Source organism: Lemur catta, chromosome 11 (genome assembly GCF_020740605.2).
Source record: "Lemur catta isolate mLemCat1 chromosome 11, mLemCat1.pri, whole genome shotgun sequence".
Lineage (NCBI taxonomy): Eukaryota > Metazoa > Chordata > Mammalia > Primates > Lemuridae > Lemur > Lemur catta.
This window is the reverse complement of record NC_059138.1, coordinates 61,197,164-61,223,914: the sequence shown is the minus strand read 5'-3', so window position 1 is coordinate 61,223,914 and position 26,751 is coordinate 61,197,164. Positions and strand designations below refer to the sequence as shown.

Here is a 26,751-nt window from a genome sequence, read left to right as displayed (position 1 = left end):
GCTCTCCCCTGATGATCCCATCTAATTCTAATCACCTCCCTGTGACTCCACCTCCAAATACCATCAACTGGGGGTTAGAGCTTCAACATGTGAGTCTGAGTGGGACACAAACATTCACACCATAACACTTCCCTCTCCTAATCCAGTTTAAATTTGATGATTATAATCTCTCCAATGCGTACACACTTAACTCCTGTATCTCTCTTCCTTCAACATTTTCACTTTACAAAACTAATTTTATGATTAAATCTATTTTACAGCTACTCTGGGTTCAAATATAGGGGACTAAATGTGTCTGGAATGAAATGCACAAATACATTGATTACTTTCACTTTTAGTTAATAACAACGAACTCAAGCAGGTGCTTAATGCTGCTGGACACTCACACAGTTCTTTCCGGATACATTCAACTTTCTTATTTCTCCCAGAACTTTGCTACTCTAAGGGAAACATGGGCAGAAATGAGTTATGCTAGTCTGGGAATGGAACCTAAAAAAACTCCCACAAGATCCTTCATACTCTTTTTTCTTCTTAGTTTAGCTTGCCAGAGCAGAAGAGGTAGGGTAGGTCTTCATTGTTTTAAGAGATGGAAACATCTTCATGATTCTAAGAGACTGCCATGCAACAGAACAACAATCAGTTTAGGACTGGAACATAAATGAGAAATAAACTTTTATTAGGATAAAGTACTGAGATACTAGGATTATTTGATTTAGTAACTATCCTACTATAATTAATAACAACTACTAACTTTGAAAGTTATACAAGTATTTTTAATTTTTCTACACCTTGACAAATGCTTTATGGTTATTTTTTAATGCTTAGATCAGAGGTCAGACAAGTTTTTCTTAAAGAGCCAAAGAAAAAATATTTTAGGATTTTTAGTCCATATGGTCATTGTTGTGTCACTATTCAACTCTGGTGCTATGTGAAAGATGCAATAGACAATACATAAACACATGAATGTGCCTGGCTGTGTCCCAAGTAAACTTTATTTACAAAAATAAGCAGCCAGCCCATGAGTTTTCTGACCCCTGGCTTAGAACATTAATTTCTCTTGATTTATTTTTGTGAACAATATGGGGCATGGATTTAACTTAATTCAGACACCATTTATTAAATAGTATGTCTTTACCTACTAGTTTTAAAGGCCAACTTTAAAGTAATGGGAGACTTATGGATCTGTATTCAGTTCCTAAACCTCTTTTTCTATTTCTGGGTCAATACTAGGCTGTTTTCATTTCTATAGCTATAAAATATGATGTAATAGTTACTATGGAAAACCCATAATTTCAGTTTACTTTTCAAAAGATTTCTTGGCTAGTCTTGCACATTTATTCTTCTGAGTTTTAGAATTAGCCTGTCAAGTTCCATGACAATTTTTGTTTGTTAAGATTTTGCTTAAGATAACTGAATTTGTGAATCTGTAACATTTATCCTTCCAAGTTTTAGAATCAGCTTGTCAAGTTGCATGAACATTTTTGTTAGGATTTTGGATGGGATAATGCTGAATTTATAAATCTGTTTTTGGAACAGACTTTCTGTATTGAATCTTCTCATTCATGATCACAGTATACGCCTTAGTCAGCTTGGGCCATTATGACAAAATTATCATAAACTGGGTGTCTTATAAACAACAAAAATTTATTTTTCACAGTTCTGGAGACTGGGCAATCCTAGATAAAAGCAATGGCAGATCTAATGTCTGGTGAGAGCCTGCTTTGTGGTTTACAGATGGCTGTCTTCTTGTTGAGTCCTCCCATGGTGGGAGGGAGCTCTCTGGAGTTTCGTGTATAAGGGTACTAATCCCATTTAGGATGGCTCTGCCCTTCTTACCTAATCAGCCACCAAAGGCCCCACCTCCTAATACCACCACAATGAGAGTTAGGATTTCATCATATGAATTTTATACTATGTTCTCCCTTTAATACAATCCTGTCTTTTTTTTTTTTTTATTTCACAGTGATTTTTTTTTTAGTTACTAGTTAATAGTTAATTCTAAATTTCTCCTTTTATAATTGAGTAGAGATATTTCCTTTCTTAAAAATTAATTTGGATTAGGAGAAATATGTTCTGCAGTATATGTTCACTGTAATATGTTAAAATTTGAAATTCATACTTATTTACTTATTTATTCATATAAATATTCCAGAAAGAAAAATTCCTAAAACCAGAGTTCTTGGGTCCAGGCATGTATATTTGAAATTGAAAGAAGAGTACACAATTAAGACCATTTCCACACATGTGCTATTAATGGTTAATATAAATCTTTTTAGTATTTTCCAATCTGAAAGAAAAAAAAAATCACATTTTATTTAAATTATTTGTGTCAAGTGTAAATTCATACTCGATACTTTGATTAAGCTTGATATCTGAAATAAATGGATTTGAATTACAGAGGGTGGGCTTGTGTTAGTCTCATATTTTTAAAAATTTAACCTTAAAATCATAAACCTATGAGTGGGCTAAAAATCAGGTGGGCCAAATAATCACATGATGACATTACCTATGACCTCACTGCTCATAAAAAGAGTAAACAGACATGGTTACTAGGCCGCCTTATTGCTTCAACTTTTCAGCTACAAAGTAACTTAGACTTGCAAAACAAATAAAGATAAATATCTGCTATTTACATTAGTAGGAGTTTCAGTTAATTCTGTATACAGCCAAATACTCTGGCTAAATGTCTCTGCAGCTCAACTGGAATCCTATTAGAATGAACTGTCTAAACCTTTAAGTAGGTAGTTTGGAAAACAATTTAAAGTGGTGGCTTGCTGCCACTATTTTGTCTACAGCTTTAGATAAACTAAATAAAAATGCTCACCACTGAGAGCAAATATTCTTGAATACTGTATTTCTACAATTGAGGAATGAAAAGAGTATGTGAAAAATGCTTCTGGCATATGAAATCATGTTGCTTTATAAAGAATCTTTCAAGTGACTCACCCTATATAATAAAGTCATTTTGATTTTCTTGTAAATCAGTATGCCTACACAGCCAGAACTGGTATGTAAGATGGTTGCCCAGGGAAGTTAGTTTTATTTTACTGTTGCTTTGAATTATACATATGTTTATGTTTAAAAAATTATTTGCTTTGATAAGTTATAAAATGATAAAAGCAGATCCAAGTTAAAACCCAGAGTTGACTTGAGGGAAAAATTAAGTAAATAATACGATAATCTATTCTAATCAAAGTCTGGGAAATGTGCCACATAGTACTTTCTGTCTGTTAATAGGATTAATGAAGAGAAATTCGTTTGTTCATCATCTCCTTAAAGCATAGCCACTTCCCAACATTTATCCTCTGTGACGTTCACAGAAATATTTGTTCAGCCCATTAGGACAAACTAACAAGGATGCTCACCGTCTGAGATGACCAGTCACCTGGCCTGCGGAGGGCTGGCACACCTGTAACCCATTTGCAGTACAATGATTGGAGAGATCAGCCCCTCAAAATGCTACAGGTTGTACTTCAGATGTTCTCCAAAGTAGTATTGAAATTGACACTGAAGAGTAGAAGAGGGTAAAGTGTCCAAGAGATAAAGGTGGGGATTCATTTTATTCTTAGCCATTACGTTGTCTTTTTTTGAGGTTGACGTTGGAACTGTATACTTTCATCTCATATCCCCTATAACCAAACACAGTGCCTTGTATATAGTTGTTGGTGAAGTTTACTGGATTCAAACTTTGGGTACCTATCACCACAACGTTTTGAATTCTTGCAATTCTAAGTATCATGATTAGCTCTGTAGATATACTATGAAAAATATGATGAAAATAGTTTTCATAAAGGGACCTTGTGGTACTCTTTACACAATACTTTTGACATTAATAAATCTTAAAATGATAGAGGTCAACTAAGTTAAAACCCAGAGTAGTGTGGATCACAAGCAATGCATCATTTCCCCAACATTGTCAATGAGTTTAGTTTTTAGTTGAAAGATCAAGTCAAAATTTAAACCCCAAGTTGAACTAAGCCTCAGTTTTTTAAAATGGAAAATAGAAATGATTATATTACATACCTCATAAAGCTATAAATATTACACAAAATAATATGTAAAGAATGCTTATTATAGTGCCTGACACAGAAAAAGCTCTTAACATTTTAGCTATTACTTTGATCATTAACTTTTCTTCATTAAACACATTGCCTGCTGAAGTAATTTTTTAAAGTCTGTTACATTTATATTTCTTAACAGATATTAAACAACTACAAAGATTATAGAGTACCACTAATTTTTTTAAAAGGTAGGTAAATGTATATGGCCTTGTATATGAACAGAACAAATTTTCCCTGATAGCACAACATACTTTTTCAATTATTTTTTCTTTTTTGGAGAACCATAAGTCTCTCTTCAAAATTTAAATAGTATCAAAATACAGACTACATAAATGCATTAACATGGCTTTTCATACAATCTTCTTCATATATTAAAATGTGAGTTTGACAGTAGTCATGTACATAAAGCCTAAGCTGACTTTTTAATATGACAGTAATGTTTTGGCCTCCTCTTTCTGAATCATGTCACAGATGTTACTGTTGAAATCATTAATGGTAAAGTAACATGAAGAAATGCCCAGTTTGTAGCTAAATAATATTTTCATATTGACTATTACAAATGAAAACCTTGAAAATAATGGAACATTTTTTAAGATTCTGTAAAAATCTAGTGATGGTATTTGACAAACATTTGAGTGATAAGTAATTTGAATGGTGCAATAGTTAATGAAACAAATAAGAATCCCTGCTCTCGGGGATCTCTTACTGTTTCAGTATAAATATGCAGACAATAAATACATAAATCAGCTATGCATAGTGTTTTACATGATGACAGGTCCTATGGAAAAGAGAAAAGGCACAAAAAGAAGAATACGGATTTCCATGGTCCAGGAGTGCTCTTTTTTTAAAACCAGATACAGGCTTATAAAACAGCCAACTAGTATTTTTGGGAGGAAAAAAAGATAATGGTTGAAAGTTATGCTTTTAAACTAAGTGTAATAAATGACATAAATATCAAATAATTTAATTTTAGGAAATTCCTTACCACTTAACTTAAAAAACACAAAAGTTATCCAGTAAGGACACAATTAGATCATCTCAGTTATGTGAAAGTTTACATTTGAGTAAAACACTCTCTGTGAAAAATATGACTTTAACCTTAATCTTAACTTTACAAAGGTTGTTACAGATATCCATGTTGTCTCCATTTAGATTTATTGTAAACAGTGGAAAGAATTGTTAACAAATTATCAATAATAAAAATTGGTTTGTTTGGGAGGGTGTCACTTTAAATTTAAGAATTAAATATCTAAAGCAAATTTGGGATTAGGATTCTTGGTACTTTATCTTTTCTGGTAACGTTAAAAAATGCTATTATTAATATATTCCATTATTGAATCTGGAATTCATGGAATGAAAATAAATGTTGGAATCTTCATTATGAAATCATTTTTAGATGGTATGCCTTGTACAAGGTCTCAAATTTCTTTTTTAAATGTTCGCTTTGAAAACTAAACATTTGAAATATACGTAAAAATGGAAAATCACTTCTTAGAAAATTAGGAATTACATTTGTTTTACTCTTATCATTTTCAAAGCTATTCATAAAATATAAATTTAAACTTGTATTTTCCCAGTTACAAATTATTTTTCAGTCATAAACCAAATCAGTTTTGGTAAACATACTAAGTTAACATTAAAGAAGTGACTGTACACCCCACTCAAAGCCACTGGCTCAGGGGGCCCTAAAAAGATGAGCAGTAAGGACTTCAGGTCTCCTGCTCTCCGCTAAATCAAAACATCTACATTTTGTAACATATTGGGATTATAAGGGCTGTTTAAAAATATACATTTCATAGCTTTAAAAAATTCTGAAAACCACTAATCAAGGAAACAGAAATCTACCAGAAAAGGCCTTATACATTTGTTAATGATTCTTCTCTAGTGAGAAACTGGCTAGGTGGAGCATACTTAAGTAATAAATCTTGTTTTTTATTTTTCCCTATTTTTCTACAGAGATATTTTTGGGCACATTTCTTCTAATTTCTGATCATGCTACTTGACATAAGGTTTTTAAAACAGTAATTAAAACACTAACTCTAAGCTGACAAAAGTTGTTTGAATTAATGTAGATTAAAAGTTTAAAAAAAGTGTTAAGTTCAATTCAAAACAAAACATTTGAGTTCAAAAACCAAAATAAATTTTCTTTGTGATTGGGCATTTCCTTTAAAAGCAAACAGTCAGAAAAAAGTCACCAAATGTTTAAGTTTGCGGGGAGACAGAGACAGAGGGATGGAGGGGTGGAAAACTCGAGCTGAGGATTGAAAAAGATAGGATTGGGGGTGAAAGAAATTGTCAAATAATTTTCTAAGAAAAAGGGAACAGCATGAGCAAAGGGATAAAAGAAAGGTGTGTTTCTAAGGGATGAGAAATATTTCAGTTTGGCTGGGAAACAGATGAGAGGCAGGAAGAAGAAATACTATTGTGAATTTAGGCTGTAGCTAGATGATAAAAGGTTCTCAACACCAGAGAAAGGACTTGGCCTTTTTTTCAGCAAAAAATAAGAAAGTACAGGCATACTTTGTTTTATTAGGCATCACTTCATTGTGCTTCACAGATATTTTATTTTTAACAAATTGAAAGTTTGTGGCAACCCTGCATCCAGCAAGTCTATGGATGCCCTTTTTCCTGCAGCATGTGTTCACGTCCTGTCTCTGTGTCACATTTTGGTAATTCTGGCAATATTTCAAACTTTTTCATTATTATTACATCCGTTATAATAATCTGTAATCAGCAATCTTTGATGTTACCATTGTAATTGTTAGGGGTACTACAAACTGCACCCATATAAGACAGTGAACTTAATACATAAATGTTGTGTGTGTTCTGACTACTCCACTGGCTGGCTGTTCCCCCGTCTCTCTCCTTATTCCCAAAGATACCCAACATTAAAATCAACAAATCTACAATAGCTTCTAAGTGGTCAAGTGAAAGGAAGAGTCGCATGTCTTTTATGTTCGATCAAAAGCAAGAAATGATTATGGTTAGTGAGGAAGAGGTGTTAAAAGCTGAGTTAGGCTGAGAGGCCTCTTCCACCAAACAGTTAGCCAAGTGGTGAAAGCAAAGGCAAAAATCTTGAAGAAAATTAAAAGTGTCACTTCAGTGAACACATGAATGATAAGAAAGCAAAACAGCTTTATTGCAGATATGAAGGTTTAGTGGTCTGGATAGAAGTTCAAACCAGCCACAAAATTTCCCTTAAGCCAAAGCCTCATCCAGAACAAGGATCTAACTCTCTTTAATCTTGTGAAGGCTGAGAGAGGTCAGGAAGCTATAGAAAAAAAGTTGGAAGCTAGCAGAAGTTGGTTCATGACATTTAAGGAAAGAAGCTGTCTCCATAACATAAAAGTGAAAGGTGAAGCAACAAGTGCTGATATAGAAGCTGCAACAAGTTATCCAGAAGGTCTAGCTAAGATCATTGATGAAGGTGGCTACACTAAACAACAGATTTTCAATGTAGATAAAACCACTTTATATTGAAAGATGATGTCTTCTAGGACTTTCACAGTTAGAAAAGTCAATGCCTGGCTTCAAAGCTTCAAAGGACAGGTTGACTCTCTTGTTAAGAGGCTAATGCAGCTGGTGACTAAGTTGAAACCAACGCTCATTTACCATTCTGAAAATTCTAGGGTCCCTAAGACTTATGCTAAATCTACTCTGCCTGTGCTGTATAAATGGAACAAAGCCTGGATGATAGCACATCTGTTTGCAGCATGGTTTACTGAATATTTTAAGCCCACTGTTGAAACCTACTGCTCAGAAGAAAATTATTTCTTTCAAAATATCACTGATCATTGACGATGCACCTGGTAACCCAAGAGCTCTGATGGAGATGTAGGAGATTAAATGTTGCTTTTATGCCTGCATTCTGCAGCCCATGGATCAAAAAGTAATTTCAACTTTCAAGTCTTATTGTTTAAAAAATATATTTCGTAAGGCTACAGCTGCCAAAAAAAGTGATTATTCTGATGGATCTGGGCTAAGTAAATTGAAAACCTTCTGGAAATAATTCACCATTCCAGATGCTGTTAAGAACATTTGTGATTCATGGAAGGAGGTCAAAATATCAACATTAACAGAAGTTTGGAAGAAGTTGATTTCAGCCCTCATGGATGATTTGAAGAGTTCAAGACTTCAGGGGAGGAAAAAAACTAGAATTAGAAGTGGAGTCTGAAGATCTGACTGAATTGCTGCAATCTCATGATAAAACTTGAACAAATGAGAAGCTGCTTCTTACAGATGAGCAAAAATGTGGTTTCTTGAGAGGGAATGCACTCCTGGTGAACATGCTGTCACCACTGTTGAAATGACAAGGGATTGAGAATATTACATAAACTTAGTTGATAAAGCAGTGGCAGGGTTTATGAGGATTGACTCCAATATGAAAAAAATTCTACTGTGAGACTCTTTCATGAAGAGTCAATTGATGCAGCAAATTTCATTGCCTTATGTTAAGAAATTGCCACAGCCATCCCAACTGTTAGCAACCACCACCCTGATCAGCCAGCAGCCATCAACACTGAGGCAAGATCCTCCACCAGTAAAAAGACTATGACTCACTGAAGGCTCAGTTGATCATTGGCATTTTTAGCAATATTTTAAAAAATTTCTGTTTTTATAGAGACAGAGTCTCATTCTGTCACACAGGTTGGAGTGGAGTGGTGGATAGTAGCTCACTGTAACTTTCAACTTCTGGGCTCAAGTGGTCTTCCTGTCTCAGCTTCCTGAGTAGCTAGGATTATAGGCAGGAGGGCTAATTTTAATTTTTAATTTTTTTAGGGATAGAGTCTTGCTATGTTGCCCAGGCTGGTCTTGAACTCCTAGCCTTCAAGCAATGCTCCCACCCCAGCCTCCCAAAACAATAAACTATTTATTAAGGTATATACATTGTGTTTTCAGACATAATGCTATTGCACACTTAATAGACTACAGTATGGTATAAATATTACTTTATATGCACTGGGAAAACAAAAAAAAGTGACTTGCATTATTGCAATATTCACTTTATTGATGTCACCTGGAACCAAACCTGCACTATCTCTGATGTGTGCCTGTAATAGCAACAGAGATTTCAAGTATGAGATAGATTCCAGATATATTACAGAGGTAAATGGATAAAATTTGAGAACTGATTGGAAACTAACTGGATGAAGAAAAATCAAAGATGATGCTAACATGGAGTTCAGGGAAGGACTATAAGGATTTTAGCTTAAAGCTAAGACTTTCACTATCTACACTGACTTGTTTATGTCAGGGGAATTTCAAAAGCATAACCAAAATACATGAATGATACAAATTTTATTTTTCATGCTAAAATTTTTACAAATTTTATTGTGTCATACACAATTACAAGAGTAACAGTTATAACTGAATTAAAAAAATAGCATTTGGGGGCATTTCTATTTGCTACTATCATACGCATGTTTTGTTACATGGCACGTTTTGTTACATGAATAGCAACCGTGGTTACAATTACAGAACTGCTTAGTTCATAAATTTAATAAATGTGTCATGATGGAGGCCACTACATAATATAAACAAGGACTAAGTGTCCAAACATATTCTCATTCTATATTATTCTTTATTCCACAATTAGAATCAATGGTTAGAATCTAGTAACACCATCATTCAAATATCTGACCAACTGGGTCAAGAGAGCAAGCATTTCAAATCATTTCCCAAAATCTTTTTTAGTTTAGTTCTGAAGGAAAATATAAGATAAAACACATGAGGCATGGCTGGCATGATATTTTATGCCTAAAACCAACCATTACATAACAAAATCTGCATCTTTTGCAACTTGGCATTTGTTTCATTTCACATAATTAAAAGATGAAAGTACTGACAGCACTTAGAATCACCCAACTACAGCGGCTATAGTATCTCCCAGACTTCTAGTTTCTAAAATTCTGGGGGAAGTGGGACAATTTGAACTGTAACAGTCTACATGGTAGTAATAGTACCTTTTGGCCATTGGCCCAATACTAATTCCTTTTGTTTTTTAGTATACAAAATATGCTGAAAACATTTCTCCTAAACACATTTCAATTAATGTAATTAAACAGAAGGCAACAACTTCCTTCTAGAAGAGCTAGATTTGCTATGAAAAATTTGCCATATGCTTGTTAAATTAATTTATAGAATATTTTTAGGGTCAAATACAGATCTCACACTATATTCTCCAATTGAGAAGCTGTGTTGAACACTCATAAAAGGAACTACAAACATAATCACATTAGTTTAAAAAAATGGAAATTACCATTTTATTCTTATAACTTTGTATCACTTAATTTTATCCAAATTAAAGATAAATTTCAAAAATCCACGGTGAAATTTATATTCTGACTAAGCATAAAAATACATAAATTTTAGTTCTAATCAGAAATTTCCACTGACAAGTGAAAATTTTTATTTTGAAATAAGTAGATCTGGGATATAGAAGTTAACTTTTGATCTGAGCATGTCACAAATATATTTTATTTTAATGTAAAAATAATTTTTAAAGAAATAATGTTTAAAGTCTTTTTACCCCACCATCTGAAACACACAATATTTTTTCCTTAAAGTAGTTTAAAATAAACATCTCATTTAAAATCTGATTTTACAAAAAAGAGAAAAATAAAACTAATTACTCTTAGATGTACTTGAGCCAAGTAGTTGCTGCCTCCAGATGTTGTGAGCTAAAAATCATTACCTGATGACATTATGGTAAGTAACCTTTTGCTTATAACCCAATAACTTGAAATTCAATTGATATTGCTTATCAAAGAAGACTGATATATATTTGTAAATTTAAAAATTTACATCTTTTAAAAAGTACCTAACAATTTTCTTAAATAAAATATAATTATTATATAAAGAACTGTTTATTCTAAGAACTTTAAAAAACAAATAAACAAAATAGGGGGTACAGGAGAGTTGAGGACATGTCCTCCAATGAAATATCCAGAATTATTTGCAATAATAGGGCTCAGAACCACAAAGGATTCACTAGGCTGAAGTTTCAAGTCTACTAATATTTTACTTTTATTGTGTTTTGACAGTCATCGCCTATGAATTGCACTCTCATTTCCAAACTATAAGTCAGATGTGAAGTGAGTTATATTTTCTTGTCATTTTTTTAGAGAAAATAATTAACTCATTGGCCTAAACAAAAAAGACACAGAAAAACTGCACGCAAGTCATTTAAATGTTATGTACTATAATAAAGATAGTCATTTAACAATTTCAAGCAATTTATCTGGTATCTAATATTTGCATACTATTATTTCAAATCTCAAATATATCTATATTATTCATAAGTAATTTACTCTGACAATGCATCAGTCTTATCTTGGAATCATCAAGGAGTACTAAATTTTAGCAGAAACATTAAGCTATACATTATGCTCCAAAGTATTTTACAAGTGTTCACTCCCCATTTAAAATATTTCAGATAGCAACTTAAAGCTGCCAAAATCTTAGTCCATCAGTATTGTTTTGATTGTCACTATTGGCTATGCAAAGTTTTCTTCTTTTAATCATACTAACCTGAGTCAGCTGGGCTTTCCAATGGACATTTTAAATGACAGAACACAGATATGGGAGGCAGAAAAACTAGATCTGGTTCCAATTAAACTATTTACTAAATATGTGATCTTCAGCAGTCCTTCAACTTCTCCATGCCTCTCCTTACTCTTCTTAAAGATGAGGATCCTATTACTGTCCTTTGACTGACTCCTAGGACTATGGGAAATCATGTATGAAAAACATGAAAGAACTCTAAAAAGGGCCAACATGCTATAAATGGTATCAACACACAGAGGCTTGTTATAGTATTGGATTTGGTTAGAATGACCAGTCTATAAGAGTGTAACTTAAAAGCAAGTCATTCTGGGAAGTATCAGAAAAAAATTTTTAACATCTTTATCATGTCCTGTGGATAAAGTCTGAGAGCAATTTTAAAAAATATATTGATACTTACCCTATTTTATGTAAGAAACCACATGGGACATTGACCTAAGAAAAACTAAAAGCTTCATTCATTCTTCCCAGATTTTTTATGGCTATACTTCTGCTTCACCTGAATGTGTTTGCACAGTTTTATTAATTTGCAGCCTGTTTTGTTCTGGCAGTTACTTAACTCTCTCTGATAGTCATGGGCAATCCTTATTTCTCTTTTGCTATTTTTTAATTTATTTTAAATTTTAGCTTTTTTCTGACTCAAACTCCACTGAAACTAGATGTAATAAAGTGTTCTTAATTTAAAAGATGAAGGAAGAAAGATTCGAGTCACTAAATGATCCCTCCACTTTCCTGTCACTTCAGGAGATACTGTGCATGCACTCTAACAGGATGTAAGATTCACAAATCATAAGAAAAAATCTGTTTAATTTATACAATGTAATTTCCCAACGTTAAAAGACACAATGCAGGAAAAGTAAATAAGGGTTGATTTTTGTATGAGGTGTATCTAAATGATGATTTTGAAGAAATGAATGGTGATTTTGAACTAAATGGAACATGAGGATAGGGTGGGAACAAAATAGAAACGATATGATCAAATTTAACACACAGAGTTATTGAAGTACTGTATCTCTAGTTCACTAGCTAAATAAACTAGATTTGGTAACTGGTCAGGTATGGAGAAACAGATTTGGAAGCCCTACTATAGATACAGGTGATTTTTGAAGTCACAGGATTAGAAAATTTGGGAGAAATTGGGGGCCTATATCATACATAGACATAGATGATGTCAAAATGAGAAAATGATAGGAAATGAAAATGATTTGAAAAATACAAAATTAATATATTAGAGAAGTGTACAGTTTTAATGAGAATGGTCATAGTCAGGAAAACACAGCAGAGGAAAAATGAAAATAAAGATTGGTTTTGTTAAAAGGGTGATTTGGGTTCAGTAATAAGGATGGCTGAGTTAGCAATGGATAAAGAGAAGACTAAGTCATAAAAAAAAAATGTTAAACTTAAAATGTTCACTCAGGAAAACTTAGAGAAAATAATATGAAAGCTAAAAGACCTGAGTGTGTTTAAAAGCAGAGTTGAACAATTAAATAAAGTTTATGTTTTACCATTGAGAGAGTCAAACTAATAAATAGGCTGGTTCACACCTAAGTTAGGCACTTCCGGGGTGGGGAAAGGGAAACCTGATTTCTGTCACTAGAAAACAGAAAGAAATTAACTTCAACCCACTTACTTTTTTGGTATCATACATAGCCTCTACACTTTGTGGTATATATTTAAAAGGTCCTTAGAAATTGGTAAATGAAAATGCTAAAAAAGATCAAAAATGGAAAATGGTATTGAAAATATAAAACAGCCAAGTGAATAAGTCAATAATCCATTTTGAAAACAATTTTAAATAAAATTAAAACCAAAACTAGCCTTTAAAAATGTAACTGCTAGAGGCATCATATCCGTATGATGTGCAAAGTGATTACATTTTTATATAGGTTTTATTTCGATATAGCCACCATCATTGAATGACAGGATTTCTTGAATAATTCTATCAAAGAAATACTTTCCTCCTGTAAAACATTCGTAAAATTGATTAAGCGGGTACCTAATAGTTGTTAGTTTCATACCATTCTTTAGTATGAAAAGCAACATAAAAAAATGGAGAATCAAAATACTTTATTTCAAATCTATTTTACGTCAGATCCAACATGTAATTGGAACCTATTCCCATTCTATGGGTTTCTGAATTTCATTTTTCTATTATTTTTATGAGCAACTTGCTTTAATTTTGAATCGGTACCACTTTATTTGACATTTATTAAAGCTGTATAAAAGCCATGCACAGTTTATTTATTTACAATATTGTACATTAGATGACTGTTTGAAGATCACACAAAAATTTCACAAAAGTGTAACTAATATGGGAAGATTAAGGGCTTTTAAAAATTTTAGCTATGGAATTTTTCAAAGATTATTTTGGTTATAAGTGTCACACAACCACTAGCTTGAAATAAGACTGACAAAAACATGCAAATGAGTAGAATTTCAATAAATGAAAAGCTAAAAACATTTAGCTAAAAGCTAAAATATCATGTAATTGAAATACTACCATGTAACAATGGGAATTTATAAAACAGGAAAAAAAGGTTATTCTTTAAAAGTCTTCCATGAATAATAGGGCTTTCAGTAATTTTCTATAAAAACATTCAGAAATTAAATTTCTCAAATTATGTTCATCACTAAAATTATGTTTTCAGTAGTGATTAGAACTATGGTTTTCAAGTAATTGTTTATTTTACTATAGGGGAAGTCTCAGTTTTTCCCCTTTGGAGAGGGGGTAGAAGAAAATCAATCAGTAAATTTAGATTCAAGTAAAAGATCCTGGTACAAATATATCATTAACACAGAGTGGAGATTTGCAATAATTATAAGTCCACGTACTTTTAACTGTACTCTTAAAATAGAAGTGTAAACTTTAGGTTTGTTCAATTTAAGATCTCCTATTAGGAAATAACTCCTCTTTATGAGTATGGAAAATATCAATAGATATTTGTTCTTCTCTAGATGTACCTCTTTCAGTTTTTACTGTTGTGGCTGAAGTACATTTAGATATTCAGACTGCCCCAACTGGTAAGTTGTGTTCCTTCCACAGTCGACATACTGGTACCTCTCCTGGGATATTTGTTCAGAGTGGCCAAAGTATGTTGTTGTCACAGTAACCCTAAAGATAAAATAAGTCAGGAGAAATACTTAATAACTATATTAAAAGATTTTCTACAGTTAGACTACTTTTACACATGAAAATTCTCTCCAGAGAGAGATTATTTGATTAATGATAACTTAATATTGTGGACACAGTCCTCTAAGGGAATATTTCCCCAACAGACAACAAAAATGCTAGTTGAGCAAGCCCTATCCAAATAATTACAGACAATGAACATAATTTTTAAAAATACTTATCTTTAGTTAAAAATATAGAAGTTTATTATATGCTTAAAATTAAATATACAGTTCTTTCATTATAGAAAAAAGGTTAATCAGATGTCAGCAAATGGCCCAAATACCAAACCTATAATCAACAATGTTTTATTGGCTTAGATAACACCCAATTTACATGCCAATAAGGAAATGAATGTTATGCTCAGTCCTCTTTATCTTAATCCTTGGAATTTTCCTGAGCTCTTGTCATGTCTACATTCACTATTTAGCAGTCATGTAATCCTACACTACTTCTCTGGGAAACCATTTCCTAATTTGTAAAGTGGCATAATACTTACTTGACCTTATAGCATTCTTGTAAGGCTTAAAATCCAATTGAGATGGTATTTGTAAAGATGTCATGTATGCTATAAGACAATGTTATAAATCTAAAGTTGTTAAGAAGAAATAGCTCTTCCTGAAAAAAATTCATACTTACTGCATCATGAGCACTATGTTATGTACTTTGATGGATAGCAGTGTACAGAAATCACTGTCAAAGAAATTAAAATGTAAATAAATATAAGTTGTAAGTGACTAATTTAAAATTCTTCATATATTAAAATATTAAATATATAATAAACAAGCATTTGTTGGTTCAGCATTTACTATACTTCAAATAATGACTGATATATTCACAATTTATCCTAAAAATATATATGCATTCATACCACTGCAGTTGTAGGGTTGCTTTAATATGGGCTACAGATTACTTATACATTTTGCTCACCTTTTGAAATTCTGGTAAACAGTTTGCTAGTTATCAAGAAGTTTGATTATTTTACCTATTAAGAGTTAATAATCATTTAGACCTAAGTTAAAAATTTGAGAACTGTAAACCAATACAGTAGCATACATCATTAGCACTTTTAGTTTTCTTACACTAAAATATCAGCAAATGTAAGAATATATGAGAATATGCTTCTTATAGTAACTAAAAATAAAAAGTGACATGGTGTATATGATCCTAATTCTGAAAAATAAAAAAATAAATTTTATGTGTATAGGTTTATGTACATAAATGTTATATATGTTGAAAAAGAGAAAAGAACAGAGATGATCAGAGGCCAGAAGGAATATTCCATAATGTAGTCTTTCTGACTGATACGATTATAGAAATTCAAAAAAAATATTCTTTATACTTTATTCTATATACTTTATTGTTTAATAATAAAAAGTTAGTAAGAATTAGAACTTACAACATGTAACTCATTTCCTCTGCTATAACAGTAGGTACTGTGTAGTCGATCTGAAAGGCAAAAAAAAAAAAAGACACAATAGAGAATAGGATCAAACATCAAATATTTCAGATATACTTCGTAACTTCAAAGAGTTAGAAAACTCTCCCTTTAGAAGCTTGATTCTACAATTCCATCTTATATATACGGGACACATTTCAAAATTAAGTTTTTGGGAAAATATTCCACCCCCTAAAGTTACATGATATGAAAAGTTGAGACTCATTTAACTCCTCCCAAGTATTTCATGACTGAGACTTACTTGTTTCATATCAAGTGGACCAATATTGGTTATGTTGTTTAAGCGTGCCTTTCCAATAACTGTTTTTGAAAACTGAACTTGAGCAGTGATGTTTTCAACTTCAACAGAATAATAGTTATTGTTCGTAATATTTAGGGTATTCTACAAAAGAAAGGAGGCAGAAAAATATACAAGGTTGGCTAAAAATAAGCATATAGATATTATTCATAATTAATAAAGAAAATTACTTCAGCTGTAGCTATGCTTCATTTATTAAGAGAAAGAAAAGCATTGCCAAAATGTCAACATTAAATGAACCAGTTATTTGCGTTTATGCATGAGCATTACGTATATAATACGTCTACAATAAATAAACAATTCAAAATAAAAAAAATAATAAACCCAGAAAATGTATAGTATAAGAATATGGAAAAATGAATGTTAGAAAATGTATTTGTGGCCTTAGTTAGCAGGACTTCAATAAAAACAATTTTAAAATTTCATCTAAATTCTTATTAACTCAATATATATCTTTTCATAAACTATACTAGTAAGCTGTTTCCTATTCTATTAAATAAAAGATGACATTTTAAAAGGCTAAAAACAGTACTTAAAATAAGCTTTTTGTTTAAAGGAAATCGTTAACTTATACGCTGGTAGAGATTTATACCAGGTCACTATGGAAAAGAAATGAGACAGATTAAAAAGTCTGTTTGATTAGAGAGAAATGTGGTTGCATCATTCCTATACTTGAGTAACAGCTGGGGTCAGCTTTTACATTTCTAATTCACTATTGTTTCACATTACTTTAGAAAACAGCCAATACAAAATAAGAAAAATATTAAATCTAAAAATAAAAAAATCTAAAACAGTCACAGCAAAAGATATCATAAATAAAATCAACAGACACTAAATGATAAATATAGAAGAAATATTTATAAGACAGATAGCAATGGTTATCATCTATAATACGCAAAAAGCCCTTATAAATTAAAAAAGAGAAAGCTATAATAGGAAACAAAATAAAGAGCAAAGGATGTGCATGAACAAGTCAATCAAAAAAGTATAAATCTAAATGGTCAAGAAATATTTTTAAATTCTCATATTCATTTATAGTCAGGAAAAAGTTAATTTAAGTAAAAATGAAATATTGTTTTTCATCCCTCAAACTAGTAAAGTTTGTAAAAGGCAAACAAATTCCATTCCTGTCAGGGATGTGGGTAAAGGGTATCTTTTTACATTGCTGGTATATATGTGAAGTGTCACAACCATTTTGATAAGTAATCTCATGACATACACTAAAATAAAAATTATGATAGCTTTTGACCTAGTAATCCTACTTCTGAGCATCTATTCCACAGAAATAGAAATATTAGGATGTTAATGACAGTATTCTTTATAGTGGCAAAAAATACACTGTGAAAATAAAATAAATGGCTACCCATAAAAAGAATGACTGAATAAATTATATTAAGTCCTTATCTAGAATATTATGCAGCCATCAAAAAGAATGGATTTAACTCTTAAAACAGATAATTAGGAAAGATTTCTACAAGGTATTAACAAATGAGAAAATAAAAAATGTGAAAATATGTACAAAATATTTTTTTGAAAATACTCATTTTTATAAAGCTGAACATGTTTGTACCTATATAAGTTAACATGAATATGGAACAAGACATGAAAAGAAGATATAATATGGAATGAATGGAAAGGAGAAAACAGTTTTAGTCTAAAGGGATAAAAAAGACATGCTGGAGATCAGCAATTATATGATCACACTTACACAGTCATTTACATTAATTATAGTTATAAATGTAAACAAATATTTTTAAAAATTCCCTAACATAGTAGAAATCACCTTTATCTACCTATATATAAATTTGATCTATTTGGTTCTTAATATTCATATCAATTTCTAGAAATGATAGGAAAAACTGTTAATTTGAAGTCAATGGATCTTCTGATGCAGATCAAGGAATGGGATTATGAGAATCTTGCAACCCTCTGTATATGCAAAATACTGTTGGTATGTCTTTTTTTGAAGTGTCCATAACTTTTACTAGACTATTAAAGGGATCAATGATGCAAAGAAGTTGAGAACAGAAATACTTATGAAAACTAAAAAAAGCTACACTGAGAGCTAGAAAGGAAATACAAAGATAAACATTCAGAAAGACAAAGAAAAGATATTATAAAAAAAATTTGTACTAAAGGTCAGGCATTTTGTTGTTGAGAGGAGAGAGAGAATCCATTTAATTTATAAGACAAAAAGGGACCACAATCATAAGCTTTAAAATAATGATTTTTTATCAAAGGCTTAAAATATCTATGACCTTTAATTAGCAAATTTAGTTTCAACGAATTTATACTAAAGAAATAACCTATGATGGAAACAAAGTTTAAGCACAGAGACATTTTATGAATGAATATTTGTAATAGCAAACCTAAACATCCACTAAGAAAATGGTTGAGTAGACTTCTGGCAAGATGGATAACTAGAGACATCCCTTGTCAGATGATCCTCGTGGGAAGGCAGGATACAGGACACAAGAGATGGGAGAAGACTCGCTGCTCAGGTGTAGATCACAGAGAGAGATCAGAGATGGCCGGGAACCCCAGGCAGAAGCTTATGAAGCCAAGCAGAAAGAAGATAAAGAGAAGACATCAGCGAGGATTAAACCCTGTGAGGCTCCGAGCCCAGAGAAAGGGTAAGGGGGGATTCCCCTCCCCCTAATATGTGTCTTCGGTGAACAGCGGGACACCGAGTTTACTGAAGGCTTTTCCACCCTCCATGAGCCCAGGCATGGCGGCAAATATGGAATACGGGGGGGAACTTGCAAGCCCGCGGAGTTTGGGCCCTCCGTGAAGGGCAGCCTACATGAGAGCGCCAGGAGAAGCGAGAGCGCCAGCTTTCTCCCATCCAGACGCCTCCAACCCTGCACCTCCCCATCCACTGCAACCGGGGCTGCGGCTGACGGCGAGCTGCGGCCCCTTCCCCACCCATTACAACGCAAGCACAGCCTGACCCGAGAAGTTCACGAACAGCCCTTTCTTTCCCGCGGGCGTACATACGAGGGTGAGGTCTCCACAGAGAGTGAGACCCACACCTCTTCCCCTTGAGGAATTGTGGTGGAAGAGGGGTGTGCAATTTGGGAACTTCCTGCCCTCCAGCATTTCATGGGGTTGCATGCTGGCTGCTCAGATAAGGAAGCCGGTCCTGGTACACAAAGGACTAGAGACGGGTGCAGGGGGACACAGGGGAGATGTCTGGGAGCTGGATTCAGGTAGCAAGGAAGCCCACATGGATATATCCAACAGGGGAGTGTACTGGGGTGCTGAGGAATGAAGATTTAGGAGCACACAACCTCCCTACTGGAGAACCATCATATTGGATAAGGGTGTGGCATTCAGAGAGGGACAGCCCAGCCCCTGGTTCCATAGCAACCAAACTCCTCCTCCTCAGGCCGGCCAGCTGACCGGGTGCCGCGGCCCCTCCCCCAATCATTACAATTGGAAGTGCAGTTTGAGCTGAGAAGTTTTACAGTGGCCATTTCTCTCTGTCGGGCACGTGCTACAGGGTGAGGTCCTTACAGATAGGGGGGGCTCATACTCTCCCTCTGAGGACTTGTAGTGGAACAGGATACACAATTTTGGAGCTGCTACCCACGGGCATTTTGCAGAGACGGATGCTAGCTGGGTCAGGCATACAGAAGGCGGGGGGAGTTTGAAAGCTGCACTTGGGTGGTGAGGAAGCACACGTGGACTGAACTGAGGGAAGTGGGTTGTGGGGGTCCAAGAAGTGGCGATTTGGTGGAGCATCACCTCATCTCAAATAAACTCCATTACTAGGTAAAGGCAGAAAGATCCCAGCAGGAGGCCTTAGCACTCAAGCATTTAGGCCCCTCCCCTGTGAACAGCTCTCCACGTTTGGAGAGCTCGTTCTGACTCCCATACCAGTGGCTCCCCCTAGTGCCCAGTAAAGCAACTTCTGAGCCCTGCTGAGGCTTTCCAAAGCCTCTCAGGCTCCCACAACCTAGCCACAAACTTCCCTGCTCCTTCTTCTACCTCAGTGGTGGTAGAGATCAAGCAATCCTCTGGGAGCTACAGGGTCCTAAAGCTTGGGACACTCAAGTACTCCACAAGAAGGACCAGACTTTACCATGGGTACAAAAGAACATCTTGGCAGCTGGCTCTTTCACACGAATATCAATCAAAGACAGGGAGAACAACTGTATAGCTCATCAGAACGTTGTCCAACTCAAGCAAATGGGGTATGGCTGATTCATACTCACAAGTACCACCCCCTATATCAGAGATTAAGCTGGGGGACTGAACACAATTCACACTGTTAAGAAGAGGTGAAGACAGCAGGACAGATGCAACTTGAGAGGATCATCAAATCTGCTTTAAAACCCCACAGGCAACTTGGGACCAGCTCTCTTTTCCCTGGCAGAGTCAGGGATTGATCTTTGGGGATCTGGGGAAAGGCCCAGAAGCCAGGCCCAGTAGCCTCAGGCCTTGATCAAGAGGCCAGATGAGAAGGAATCAATGAAAGAACTCCAGAAGTATGAAAAATCAGAGTGAAAGGTCACCCCCAAAAGAAAACAACAACTCTCTATCAATGGATACCAACCAAAATTAAAATATCGAAATGACAGATAAAGAATTCCAGATTTGGATTATAAGGAAGCTCAATGAAATGCAAGAGAAAATGAAAACCGAACAGAAAGAAACCACAAAAATAATATAGGAAATTAATGAAAACTTCACTAAAGAAATCAAATTATTAAAAAAATTCAAACAGAAGGTCTGGAAATGAAAAATTCACTCAAGGGAATCCAAAACACAGTGGAAAATTTTAAGAATAGGCTAGGCCAGACAGAAGAAAAAAAATCTCAAGAGCATGAAGACAACAACTTCAAATTAAACAAGTCAGTCAAAGATAAAGAGCAGAGAAATAAAAAAAACATGGGATCATGTAAAGATGCCAAACATAAGAATCATAGACATCTTGAGGGTGAAGAAGATAACACATAACGGTTGAAAAACCTATTTGAGGGAATAATTGAGTAAAACTTCCCTGGTCTTGCTAGAAATTCAGATATCCAGGTATAAGAAGCTCAACAAACACCTGGAAGATTTATCACAAAGAGGCAATCATCATGACACACAGTCATCAGACTGCAAAGTTAACACAAAGGAGGAACTCACGTGAGCTGTAAAGCGAAAACATCAGGTAACTTACAAAGAGAAACCCATCAGGATAATTGCAGACTTCTCAACTGAGACCTTATAAGTCAGAAAGGATTGGGGTTCCATCCTCAGGCTTCTTGAACAGAATAATGGCTAGCCTAGAATTCTGCATCCTGAAAAACTAAGTTTCTTATATGAGGAAGAAATAAAGATGTTTTCAGTAAAGCAAACCCTGAGGAAATGTGTCAAGACCAGACCAGCCCTGTAAGAAACATTCAAATCTGCATTATACATCAATCAGCACAATACATCACCAGTGTAAAAGCACCCAAAAGCTAAAGCTGAGAGTCCATATACAATAATAGCTCAACAGGTAAAACAAAGCAATAAAGTACTACGCAACAGGATGAAAAGAAATACACCCTACTTATCAATTTTTTCAATAAATGTGAGTGGTTTGAATTCCCCACTCAAGAGACATAGGCTGGATGAGTGGATTAAGGCCGGGCGTGGTGGCTCACGCCTGTAATCCTACCACTCTGGGAGGCCGAGGCGGGTGGATTGCTCGAGGTCAGGAGTTCAAGACCAGCCTGAGCAAGAGCGAGACCCCGTCTCTACTGAAAAAAAAAAAAAAAATAGAAATTATCTGGCCAACTAAAATATATATATAGAAAAAATTAGCCGGGCATGGTGGCGCATGCCTGTAGTCCCAGCTACTTGGGAGGCTGAGGCAGTAGGATCCCTTGAGCCCAGGAGTTTGAGGTTGCTGTGAGCTAGGCTGACGCCACGGCACTCTCTCTAGCCTGGGCAACAGAGCGAGACTCTGTCTCAAAAAAAAAAAAAAAATACAAGCCACATATCGGCTGTCTCCAGGAAACACATCTACCCATAACAACTCATTCAGACTTAAGGTGAAGGGATGTAAAAAAAATATTCCATGCAAATGGAAATCAAAAGAAAGCAGGTATAGCCATTCTTATATCAGATAACATAGACTTCAAATAAACAATAGTAAAGAAAGACATAGATGGTCATTATACAATGGTAAAGGGAGAAATTCAACAAGAAGATGTAATAATGCTAAATATTCATGCACCTAACATAGGTATGCCCAGATTCATAAAGCAAACCCTATTAGATCTAAACAAAGTGATAAACAACAGCATTGTAATATCTGGGGACTTTAACATCCCACTGACAGAACTGGACAGATCCTCCAAGAAGAAAATAAACAAAGAAACACTGGACTTAAATGGGACTCTAGAGCAAATGGGCCTAATAGACATTAACAAAACATTCCACCCCCAAAACTACTGAATGTACATTCTTCTTATCAGCACACAGAACATTCTCTAAGATTGATTACACCTTAGGCCACAAAATGTGCCTCAACAAATTCAAAAAAACAGAAATTATACCATACATCTTTTCAGACCACAGTGGAATAAAATTAGAAATCAACTCCAACAGAAACACTCAATTCCACACAAAGTCATGGAAACTAAACAACCTACTTCTGAATGATTATTGGATCAAGCAGGAAATTAAGATGGAAATCAAGAGATTCCTTGAACTAAACAAAGGGGACACAAGTTATCAAAATCTATGGCATTCAGCAAAAGCAGTTCTAAAGGGAAAATTAATTGTCTTAAATGCCCACATTCAAAAGACAGAAAAATCACAACACAACAATCTAATGATTCATCTCAAGGAACAAGAAAAGGAAGAGCAAACCAAACCCAAACCCAGCAGAAGAAAAGAAATAACTAAAGTCAGAGAAGAACTAAATGAAATCAAAAACAAAAAAACAATACAGAAAATTAATGAAACAAAAAGTTGGTTCTCTGAAAAGATAAAATTGACATGCCTTTTGCTAGATTAACCAGAAATAGAAAAGAAAGGATCCAAAAAGCTCAATTAGGAAGGAAAAAAGAGCTATTACAACTGATACCACAGAAATAAAAAATATCATCTGTGAATACTATAAAAATCTCTATGCACATAAACTCGAAAATGTTGAGAAAACGGAGAAATTCCTGGAAACACATAACCTCCCAAGGCTCAATCAAGAAGAAATAGAAATCCTGGACAGACCAGTAATGAGCAATGAAATTGAAGCAGGAATAGAAAATCTTCAAACAAAAAAAAGTCCCAGACCAGATGGTTTTACAACCGAATTTTACCAGATCTGCAAAAAATTGGTACCCATACTACAGAAATTATTTCATAACATCAAGAAGGGAGGAATCCTCCCCAATTTGTTCTATGAAGCCAGTATCACCTAGATACCAAAGCCAGGAAAGGACATAACAAATAAAGAAAACTATAGACCAACATCCCTTATGAATACAGATGGAAAAAGTCTCAACAAAATTCTAGGAAACCAAATTAAGCATCACATCAAAAAAATAATCCACCATGACCAAGTGGGCGTCATCCAGGGGACGCAAGGATGGCTCAACATACAAAGCAATAAATGTGAGTCACCATAAAAACATAGCAAAAAAAAAAAAAAAAGAAAGATAATATGATCATTTCAACAGATGCAGAAAAAGCATTCAACAAAATTCAGCACACTTTTATGATAAAAACTCTTAACAAAATAGGCATAGATGGAACTTATCTAAAAATTATAAAAGCCATATATGACAAACCCACACCCAACATCATATTGAATGGAGAAAAGTTCAAAATATTTCCACTCAGAACTGGAACAAGATAAGGATGCTCACTGTCGCCACTTCTATTCAACATAGTTCTGGAATTCCTAGCCAGGGGAATCAGGCAAGAGAAGGAAATTAAGGGTATCCAAATGGGGAAAGAGGCAATCAAGTGATATGTCACTGATGATATGATCTTATATCCAGAAAATCCTAGATTCCACCAAGACACTCCTGGAATTGATCAACAAATTCAGCAAAGTCTCAGGTTACAAAATCAATGTTCACAAATCAGTAGAAATTCTATACATCAAGAACAGTCAAGCTGAGAATCAAATCAAAGACTCAATACCTTTCACAACAGCTACAAAGAAAATAAAATACCTGGGAATATATTTAACCAAGGATATGAAAGACCTTTACAATGAAAACTATGAATCACTGAGGAAGGAAACTATAGATGAAGTAAACAAATGGAAAAACATATGCTCATGGATTAGAAGAATCAACATGGTTAAAATGCCCATACTATCCACAGTGATTTACAGATTCAACGAAATCCCCATCAAAATACCAATGTCATTTTTCACAGATCTAGAAAAACTAATTCTTTGTTTGGAACCTGAAAAGAGCCTGAATAGCCAAAGGAACCTTAAGCAAAAGAAAAAAATTTGGAAGTATCTTGTTACCGGACTTCAAGCTATACTACAAGGCTATAGTAACCCAAACATCATGGTACTGGCACAAAAGTAGAGACACAGACCAATGGACCAGAGGAGAGAACTCAGTTATAAAACCATTCACATATTGCCATCTGATCTTTGACAAAGTAAACAATAATATACACTGGGGTAAAGAATCCCCATTCAATAAATGATGTTGGGAAAATTGGATAGCCACATATAGAAGACTGAAGCAGGATCCACATCTCTCACCACTTAAAAATAGTTCAAGATGGATAACTGACTTAAACCTAAGATATGAAACTATAAGAATTCAAGGAGAAAATGTTGGAAAAACTCTTATAGATAAGATATCTGTCTAGGCAAAGAATTTATGAAGACCCCAATGGCAATCATAGCAACAACAAAAATAAATAAACAAATGGGACTTGATTAAATTAAAAAGCTTCTGCACAGCCAAAAAAAACCAATCAGTAGAGTGAATAGACAACCTACAGAATGGGAGAAAACATTCGCATGTTATACATCTGATAGAGGGCTAATAACCAGAATCTACAAAGAAGTCAAGCAAATCAGCAAGAAAAAATCAAACAACACCATTAAAAAGTGGGCAAAGGACATGAACAGAAGCTTTTCAGAAGAAGACAGACTAATGGCTAATACATGCATGAAAAAATGCTCAACATCACTAATCATCAGAGAAATGCAAATCAAAACCACAATGAGATATCACCTAACCTCAGTAAGCATAGCTTTTATCAAAAAGTCCCCAAACAACAGATACTGGCGTGGATGCAGAGAGAAAGGAACACTTATTCCTTGTTGGTGGGACTGCAAACTAGTACAATCTCCTTGGAAAATAGTACACAGATTCCTCAAAGAACTAAAAGTAGACCTACCATTTGATCAAGCTATCTCACTATTGGGTGTGTACCCAAATTTAAAAAAGTCATTTTATCAAAAAGACACTCATACTTGAATATATATTGCAGCACAATTCACAATCACAAAGATGTAGAATCATCCCAAGTGACCATCAATTCATGAGTGGATTAACAAAATGTGGTGTATGTATACCATGGAGTTCTAGTCAGCCTTAAAAAAAATGAATTAATACCTTTTGTAACAATCTGGGTGGAATGGGAGACCATTCTCCTTAGTGAAGTATCACAAGAATGGAAAAACAAATACATGTAACTCACTATTAAACTGCAACTAACTGAACAGCACTCATGAGCATAAATAGAAGTAAAACTCAGTGGAAATCACACAGGTGGGAGGGGGAGGTGAGGATGGGGGAAATCAAACCTAACAGGTACAATGTACACCATCTGGGGGATGGGCACCCTTATAACTTTGTCTCAAGAAGTACAAAAGCAATCCAAGTAACCAAAACATTTGTATCCTTGTAATATTCTGAAATTAAAAAAAAAAAAGAGAAAATGGTTGAATAGATTTTATTATACAGTCATGTAACAGACTACATGTCACCATTTAATATGGAAGAAGGTAGTGTGATCTCAGTTAAAATGTGTGCATGTGTGTATATACGTATCTTTTATATATTACATATGAGAATATTTGATTACATTTGTAAATGTATGTGTGTATATGAATTTACATATACATAGTTAGCAAATATACATACATTGGTCTAGGCAGTGGAAATAAAAACCTTTATACATTATAGGAGTTTTCAAATGTCTTTAATGATAATTAAATATTTTCATAAGTAGAATG

The 26,751-nt window shown here is 34.1% G+C and overlaps 1 protein-coding gene across 4 annotated transcripts in view; it reads right to left on the bottom strand.

Moving 5' to 3' along the window:
* Nucleotides 1-310: 310 nt before the first annotated feature.
* The window catches only part of TMEM106B (transmembrane protein 106B), a 39,465-nt gene continuing 13,024 nt past the window's right edge, over nucleotides 311-26,751 (bottom strand). For 2 of the 4 annotated variants that reach the window (XM_045564314.1, XM_045564315.1), the window contains exons 5-8: nucleotides 16,494-16,634; nucleotides 16,193-16,242; nucleotides 15,433-15,486; nucleotides 13,675-14,736 (exon numbers count right to left, since the gene is read on the bottom strand). In XM_045564314.1, coding sequence (XP_045420270.1) covers nucleotides 14,598-14,736; nucleotides 15,433-15,486; nucleotides 16,193-16,242; nucleotides 16,494-16,634 — 384 coding nt within the window. In that variant the 3' untranslated portion in view covers nucleotides 13,675-14,597. Of the gene's footprint in view, nucleotides 648-3,269; nucleotides 3,508-13,674; nucleotides 14,737-15,432; nucleotides 15,487-16,192; nucleotides 16,243-16,493; nucleotides 16,635-26,751 lie in introns of those variants that run through there. The other 2 variants (XR_006738136.1, XM_045564316.1) reach the window with 2 other exon arrangements.